An 8,561-nucleotide genomic window follows, 5' to 3' on the forward strand; every position below is an offset into this window, starting at 1 on the left:
CGAGCTTGGGAGCCACAGAATCTCGGAGTCCTCGAGTCATGGGGTTTTAGACCCAACCAAGGTTAGAGTGAGAGCAGCTTGAGTTGGCCAGGCAGTGGGTTATGGGATCAGAACAGGGAAGAGGAAGGGAGTCTCGAAAGCCTCTCGTATCAGAGTAGATGGGGAAGGGACGGGGCAATGCCGGTGACAAGGACAACGACCACGATGGTGATGATGGGGATCCGTTGAGTGCCCGCTCTGTACGCTGCCCTCTTCTAAGCACTCTGTGTGCATCAGCTCATTCAGTCCTCACAAGGTATGAGACACAGAGAGGGAAAATGACTTGCTCAAGGTCACACAGCTGAGAGGTGACAAATCTGGGATCTGAACCTAAGATGTCCAACCTCTAAGTGCTGTGCTATTCTCTCACTCTTTTTATTGAGATAAGTTTTCTGTGAAGTGCAAAAATCTTAACTCTTAAGGGCACAGCTCGATGATTTAAAAATTACACTGTAGGGCGCCTAGGCGGCTCAGTCAGTTGAGCATCCAACTCTTGATTTTGGCTCAAGTCATGATTCCAGGGTCATGAGCTCGAGCCCCATGTGGGGCTCTGCTCTGAGCGTGGAGTCTGCTTAAGATTCTCTTCCCTCCCCACCACCCCCCCCCCCGCCGCCACTCTCTCCCACTCTCTCTCTCTTTCTAAAATAAAATTAAAAAAAAAAATTACATTGCATAACCACCACCCGGATCAAGGTTATGTTACATTTCCATCCACCCAGAAAGTTCCTGCCCCTTTCTAGTCAGCAGCCCCCACACTTGTTCTTGGACTTTTATAAATGAAATCTTACAAACATGTTGTCTTACGTGTCTGCCTTCTTGTCCTGAACACATTGTCCCATGTATCTGTAACTTTGAGAGCCACTAGAAATAGGAACGTTGTAACAGTGTCTTCCGATGAGGACACATGTATGCATCTCTGTTGTACAGGGTACACGCTTAGGAGTGGGGTTGCTGACCATGGCACAGACTATGTTTACCTTTTTTTTTTTTTTTTAATGTTTATTTATTTTTGAGAAAGAGAGGGAGACACAGAATCCCAAGCAGGCACTGTGCTGTCAGTGCAGGGCCCGATCTGGGACTTGAACCTACGAACTGTGAGATCATGACCTGAGCCCAAAGCAAGAGTCGGACGCTCAACACAGCCCAGAGATGTGAGTCAGAGGAGGGCCTGGGGCCAGATCAGGGCCCACCTGCCTCCCGGCACGGGTGTCTGGGTGACCAGGATGCCGAGACCCCACGTGAGTGTGTGCCCAGGCCCCCTGCACCAATGACATTTTCCTACATGAGCGCGTAGTGGTCTTTTCTGTAAAAGGGAAAATGGTCTTCAGATTTGTTTCAGTTAGCCAAAACAGATCCGAATGTAAGTCTTTCGGAGAAGTAGTGTAACGTGAGCTCTTGGAAAGTGGGGGATACTCTTCACTTGACGCCATTTTGGCTGTTGAGAGGTTTTATAGGAACGCTCCATTTTGGATAGTAGGGGAAACCTGTACTCCCATAGACAGCTGCGCAATCTGAGGCCCGGAGAGGGCAGGGACTTCCTTGAAGTCACACAGCAGGGATATAACCCAGGTTCCTGATCGTCTGTGCTAAGGCCCTCCTACACTCGCAGCTCCACTCCCTGCAGAGATCCAAGAGGCAGAAAGGAGGCTTCAGACTGGACGGAACACAGGGCTAGGGCCCGTCTCCCAAGTCCTTTTCAGGGGCCCCTTTATCTCCCCCCATCCCCCTAATTCAGGACCCACCCCGTCATGGCCCCCTCTCCCCACTATCTCCCCCCATGCCCCTGCCTCAGGGACCCTCCCATCTCTCATACTCTCCGCCTTAGGGCCTCCTCCCCCACATCGCCCCTGTGCCAAGGCCTCATCTCCTGACTCGAAGTCCCCCCACCCCTCTGAGGGCCACTCCCCACAATGCCTCTGGACACCACTGTCCACGGCCCATGCTGTTCGACACCTTCGCTAAAGAAACCCAACAGCTCTCATAACAAAAGTCAAACCCAAATTTCTCAAGGTTGGCCATGGGAGGAGGCCTCTGGACCTCTGTCTCCGACTGTCCCCGAGATTCATGTCCCTCTCGAGGGCGCCCCTGCTTACCCCTGCTGCCCCCATGGCTTTGAACTCGGGTGCCACTTCCCCCATTAACGCACTGGGCTGACTGTGCCTTAACAGTCCTCCTTTGTAGCCGGACCCAAGGGGGACGCCTCAACAAGATTCGGCTGCAGGCCTGGGGCCGACAAAGGGAGGGATGAACGGTGACCGGCCAATCTGACCTTCACAGTACAGCTCATTGGCTCATTCAGCTTCAGCTCGGGACCTCCCCGCAACAGGGGGCCTTCCGGCTTATTGCTCACCAGCCCCTTTGGCGGGGGCCGTCTCCCCAGCCCATGGGAACGCCCTCCAAGTCCAAACCAAAAGGGACAGTGGATCTTAGGAGACAGTGGAGTTAACAGTCACCTTGATATTCCGGCTGGATATTCTTCGTCAGGTCCACCCAGCCCTGAAACTCCAGTCCACGTCAGGGAGCCCACAGTTCCCCCGTATTTCCACACACATTTCCTGAGGCTCTTCTGGTGTGCGCCTTTAGAACTCTGGCCATGAACCCACCCTCACTCAGGGGCAGGGGCAAAGGCTGAGAGGGAGCCATGGCTGTGGGAACTAGGGGAAAGGAAGGGCCATGTCTCAGACACCAGCCACACCTTGGGACATCCAAGGGGCCTGCAGCTTCTAATACGCGACTGTTAAATTTAGGAAGGCAAGGGGCGCCTGGCTGGCTCAGTTGGCAAAACATGAGACTCTTGATCCCGGGGTTGTGAGTTCAAGCCCCAATGTTGGGTATAAAGATTACTTTTGGGGCGCCTGGGTGGCTCAACTGGTTAAGCATCCGACTTCGGCTCAGGTCATGATCTCACGGTCCGTGAGTTCAAGCCCCATGTCGGGCTTGGAGCCTGGAGGCTGTTTCGGATTCTGTGTCTCCCTCTTTCTCTGCCCCTCCCCCCCTCAAAAATAAATAAACATTAAAAAAAATTTGAGGGGTGTCTCAGTGGCTCAGTCGGTTAAGTGTCCAGCTCTTGGTTTCGGCTCAGGTCATGATCTCACAGTCCGTGGGATCGAGCCCTGCATCGGGCTCTGCACTGACATGGCAGGGCCTGCCTGGGATTCTGTCTCTCCCTCTCTCTTTGCCCCTCCCCTGCCCTCACTCTCTTTCTCAAAATAAATAAACTTTAAAAAAATTTTGAGAAGGCTTACCTCTAGAAATAATCAAAACATTTATGATAATGTAGTGGCAGTAACATTGACTACCGTTTATTGAAGTGAATAAAGTGTCAAGACTCTTTCAAGCACTGTATATGGGCCATTTAACTGAATCATCATAACCCCATGAGTGAGTGTGGTACTATTAGGATCTCCACTGCCCTGATGAAGTCACTGAGGTTCAAGGTCGACACAGCCTAGACTTCCATCTCTGACTCCAGAATCCCGGGTCTGTCAGTTATAACAATTCCCTCTTTTATTTATTTAACATTTTTTAAAGTTTATTTATTTTGAGAGAGACGGAGCACATGAGCGGGGGAGGGGCAGAGACAGAGAACCCCAAGCAGGCTCCGCACTTCCAGCACAGAGCCCCATGTGAAAGCTCCAACCCAGGAACCGTGACATCATGACCTGAGCTGAAGTCAAGAGCCAGAGCCTACTGAGCAACCCAGGCGCCCCAACAACTCCCTCTTTTAAAAATTCTCAACCCTTTCCCAACTCCCCTCTCCTATGGGAGAGGAGGGGGCGTCCCAAGGTCCCTAGTCCTAACCCATTCATCCCTGGGAGCTCAAGGGTTGGGGGGCGGGGGGGGGGGGCTTTGCCCTCCATCTCAGATACCCACTCCAGCGACCATGGCCCTCTCGCCAGTCTCTGCCTCCAGGAAAGAAATAGATTCTCAAGAATTGTCTAGTCTCTCCCGTTCAAAATGCGGTCCATGGACCAGTAGCATCAGCGTTACCTAGGAACTCGTTGGAGATGCAGATTAACGGGCCCCACCCTGGATCTGCGGAGTCAGAACACGTGAGTGTCTTATCAAGCCCTCTGGGTGTTTTGTATGCACTCTAGAGTCAGGACGACAGTTCTCCACGATCCCCATTGTACCCTGCAGGGGAGTGAGTACACGACGACGGCTTCTGCTTCTGCCTTTCGATCTCCCGCAACGCCCCGACTCCTGAAGACCCACCTTCCCCAAGCCGAACGCCCCGCTTCTAAAACTACAACTCCCACGATGCCCAGAGGCGCTCCGCCGCTTTACGCGACTGCACCTCCCAAGGTGTTTCGCGAGCCAGACCCTCCCGGGCGTCATCAGGACTACAACTCCCACAATACTCGGCGGCAGAACCACCGCCCCGGCGGCTCCGGAACGGCGCCACGTCTGCTCCGCTGGGTGGGGCAGAGCTCGCGCGGGGCCGCCGGGGTCTGCAGAGCCCCGGGCTCGTTACAGTGGCCCTACCCCTCACGACACAGACATGGCGGCCGAGAAGGACCCGCAGAAGGATGCCGAGCCGGAAGGGCTGAGCGCCTCGTGAGCAAGCTGGCTCTAGCCCGCCCCTGACCGAAACCCGGGAGCCCTGGCCCCCCGCCCCCTCCTCCCTCGGGTCCCAGAAATCCGGGCCCCAGACACTAGAGTCTGGGCCCCTGGTGTCCTCTCCGAGGACTCTGGAGTCTGGGCCCTCGGCCCCTCCTCCCAAGATCCAGAAGTCTTGGACCTTTACCCCGTAGCACCCCAGAGTCCAGCCCTCCCCCCCCCCGCACTCGGCCCCCTTATTGCTCGGGGGCAGGGGATTGGGGGTCCAGGCTCCATCCCGGTCTACCGCTGACCCGGCCCCGTCCACTAGGACCCTGCTGCCGAAACTGATCCCATCGGGCGCGGGCCGTGAGTGGCTGGAGAGGCGCCGCGCGACCATCCGGCCCTGGAGCTCCTTCGTGGACCAGCGGCGCTTCTCGCGGCCCCGCAACCTGGGCGAGCTGTGTCAGCGCCTCGTACGCAACGTGGAATACTACCAGAGCAACTATGTGTTCGTGTTCCTGGGCCTGATCCTGTACTGTGTGTGAGTGCCTCTCCCGCCCCGCACTTAACCCCACCGGCCGGGCCTCGCCCCCCCCCCCCCCCCCCCGCCCCCAGAGCACTGCCCACCCCGCACCCCCACCCCACCCCCGGTCGGCCCCACCCTCCGCGTCCAGTCCCTCTTCTCACTGGCCAGGCCCCTACGGCCCCGTCAGCCTGGCAGGGACACAGTGTGACCAGATGTGACCTGGTCTCAAGGGCGTAGCCTGCCATCCACCGGTGTAGGTGGTCAAGGTCCCCTTGGTTGGCTCATTCCCAGCTGCCTGACCCATGCTTCCCTACCCTCCTCCAGGGTGACGTCCCCCATGCTGCTGGTGGCCCTGGCTGTCTTCTTTGGCGCCTGTTACATCCTCTATCTGCGCACGTTGCAGTCCAAGTTTGTGCTTTTTGGTGAGAAATCCCCTGCCCAGGCGGTTCCCTGATCCTTCAAATCCTGTTCTTGGACCATAAGCCTTAGACCCCTAACCCTAGTCTGCCCAAGCCTAGATCTACACCAGATCCCTCAAACTCGACCCATCTCAGACACACCAGATACTCACACCCAGTCTCAGACAGCCGCCCCACCCCCCCGCCGTGTTGGTACTCCTCAGCCTGGAGATACCCCAGAACCTACTCTTCACCCTGTCCCTCAAACCTACTTTTCCTCCTCCATCCTCCTTCACCTCCCTGCAGAAAGCATCAGCTGCAAGTACCCACACTGGACACCAGGTGGCGACCTTACACCGGCCTAGATCTGTGTCCCTGCCCTTTCCTGCTTCCTGGGGTGGGGCCAGAAAGATCTTGGGACTGCTCAGAGAGGGAAGCTGAGGTTTGTGGCTCATGTGGTCCCAGACTGGCCCTAGGCACCACTGGGAAGAAAGAGGGGCCTGAGTCTCCACTCGCGGGAAGCTCACGGTTCCGAGTGGTGAAAAGGGAGAGCTGGATTCAAACGGGAAGACCTAAGAGAAAGTCCCTCAGGGGTTTGCTCGTTCCGTCCATGACAGGGGTGAGCTGGCTGAGGGGCATGTCAGGCACACACAGGGCATGGAGGGAGTGCCTGGAGCACAGCCATGACCCCGCTGCCACGGAGGCACAGAGACCTGATCTTCCGCTGTGCCGTGAGAAGCCAGAAATCTATATTACTATGTGAAATCATTCAGTTTCTCCATCAGCCATAAACCAGATTCTTGGGGAACTTTGTACAGACACAAGAAACACGCCCACAGGGACTCCTGGGTGGCTCAGTCAGTTGGGTGTCTGACACTTGATTTGGGCGTAGGTCATGATCTTGTGGTTCGTGAGTTCAGGCCCCACATCGGGCTCCATGCTGGCAGTGTGGGGCCTGCTTGGGATTCTCTCCCTCTCTCTGCCCCTCCTGCACTCTGTCTCTCAAAATGAATAAATAAACTTTTGGGGCGCCTGGGTGGCTCAGTCGGTTAAGTGTCTGACTTCGGCTCAGGTCATGAACTCAGGTTCGTGGGTTCGAGCCCCACGTCAGGCTCTGTGCTGACAGCTCAGAGCCTGGAGCCTGCTTTGGATTCTGTGTCTCCCTCTTTCTCTGCCCTCCCCCACTTGCACTCTGTTTCTTTTCTCTCTCAAAAATAAATAAACATTTAAAAAAAAAAAAAAAAGAGCGATAGTCTGGGGAAGCGGGAGCCTGGGGGCTCCCTAGCAGGAGTGGGGCTGAAGGGCAGTGAACAGCAGGGAGAGGGCAGGGAGGGAGGTGTTCTTGTGGGAACATCAGAGAAATGGGTGAGGCCAGGGCTGGAGGGGCCCTTGACATGAGGAGTTGGGATGATCCTGAGGCTCCCGGAGCTTGTGACACCAGGCTGGCGTGGGGGGCACCAGGAGTTACCGGGGAGAGGTCACGAGTGTCCCATGCCGTCTGTCCCCCAGGCCGAGAGGTGAGCCCAGCCCATCAGTACGCTCTGGCCGGGGCCGTCTCCTTTCCCTTCTTCTGGCTGGCTGGTGCAGGCTCTGCCGTCTTCTGGGTCCTGGGTGAGTACGGGGTCCGGGGAGCCGGGGTGGGCGGTGGGGGGCAGGTGAGGAGTGAGGCCCTGATCTGCCCGTTTCCTGCAGGAGCCACCCTCGTGGTCATCGGCTCCCATGCCGCCTTCCACCAGACCGAGGCCGGGGATGGGGAGGAGCTGCAGATGGAACCAGTGTGAGGTGTCTGAGGACCCGCCGGCCCCCCCGAGGCAGCTGCCTCGTCCCTGGTCACCCCTGCCCTGCACGGCCCTGCACTCCTGGCCGGAGCCCCCTTACAGGCCCAGGGAGGGATTCCAGCTTCGGAAATAAAGCTGTTACAGTCGTCCTTCGGCCGATACGCCCCGGGCTCTTCTGTGGGCCCGTGCGGGGGGTGTTGGGGAGACTGCAGAGACCAAGAAGGAGGGGGGCCCCTGGCTGGGGCGGTGGGGGATTCATCAAGCAAGATAAACCACTAAACTATGATAGGACCGCAAATGGTGGTGAGTGCTGGGGAGGGGCGGAGAGTGAGCCAGCCAGGGGTACCCCCAGGCCACGCCCCCCGCCCCGCCCCGTTCAGTGATTTGCTAGGAGGACTCGGTATATAGTTGGAGCTACAGCTGTAATTCTTTATCGTGGAAGGTGACAAAGCGAAGAGAAAAGGCACTTGGGGCAGAATCCAGAGAAATCCCGGCCCCAGCTTCCCAGAGTCCTCTCTCAGGGGACTCCCACACGCTGTGCTCGGTTCCTCCAGCGGCGAGTTGTGACAGCGGGTGTGGATGTCTGCCAGGGAGGCTCATTAGAGACTCTGCCCAGGCTTTCTGCTGGGGGGCGGCCACACGAGCACCCTCCGTCTAGCGTGTACCGGAAGCCCAGGCTCCCAGAAGGAAAGCAGGCGTTCGGCATAAACAGTACCCTCGGCACAGTGTAGACACAGTGAGTCACTCTTATCGAGGACCGGGGGGAAGCCTTCTGGAATCCCAGTTTCCAGACACCAGCCCGGGGCCAGCTATGCAAGCAGCCCTCTGCAAGGACAGCCTACCGTGTTAACACTTTCCTGCATAAAGAAAGTTCTGGAGACGAGTCACAGGTTGAGGAAGGCCTCCCCCAGGTGACGCTGAGTGAAGGGGCAGCTGCAGATCCTTAAGAAAATGCTCTGGGCAGAGGGAGAAGCGGGTCAAAGGTCCGGAGGCAGCAGCGAGCCTGGGGGTCCTGGGGGTGCAGCCAGGAGGCCCACGTGGTGGGGGCAGCGGGAAACTGGCCGGCTTCGGTGAGGGCTGTGGTTTTACCCTGAGTGAGGTTGCGAGTGACGCAGCCTGCGTTTCGTCGTAACATGAATACCTTCCGCCACCTGCGAGCACTGACACAAGAGGACCGCGCCCGGCAGGGGAAACACCAGGCAGATGTGACAGCAAAGCGGGGCTACCACACAGGGCTGGTCTGGGAGGGCTCTCCGAGGAGGTGACCTTTCAGTGAGC

At 57.3% G+C, this 8,561-nt stretch overlaps 1 protein-coding gene across 1 annotated transcript; it reads left to right on the plus strand.

The window, feature by feature from the left end:
• Positions 1-4,382: 4,382 nt before the first annotated feature.
• Positions 4,383-7,432, plus strand: RABAC1 (Rab acceptor 1). The gene is made up of 5 exons (XM_086689940.1): positions 4,383-4,596; positions 4,910-5,122; positions 5,432-5,529; positions 7,015-7,116; positions 7,198-7,432. Exons 1-5 carry the CDS (start codon positions 4,541-4,543, stop codon positions 7,284-7,286), a joined length of 558 nt encoding a protein of 185 aa, XP_086546066.1. The 5' UTR covers positions 4,383-4,540; the 3' UTR covers positions 7,287-7,432.
• The last annotated feature ends 1,129 nt before the right edge of the window (positions 7,433-8,561 follow it).

Source organism: Puma concolor, chromosome E2, assembly GCF_028749965.1.
Source record: "Puma concolor isolate L17-30 chromosome E2, mPumCon1.1.hap2, whole genome shotgun sequence".
Classification (NCBI taxonomy): Eukaryota; Metazoa; Chordata; class Mammalia; order Carnivora; family Felidae; genus Puma; species Puma concolor.

Bases quoted from the DNA above. Each gene is read 5' to 3' on its own strand.
- RABAC1 (XM_086689940.1), top strand. From the start codon at position 4,541: ATGGCGGCCGAGAAGGACCCGCAGAAGGATGCCGAGCCGGAAGGGCTG. The intron at 4,597-4,909 runs GTGAGCAAGCTG...CCCGTCCACTAG, and splicing joins CCGGAAGGGCTGAGCGCCTC to GACCCTGCTGCCGAAACTGA. The intron at 5,530-7,014 runs GTGAGAAATCCC...TCTGTCCCCCAG, and splicing joins GTCCAAGTTTGTGCTTTTTG to GCCGAGAGGTGAGCCCAGCC.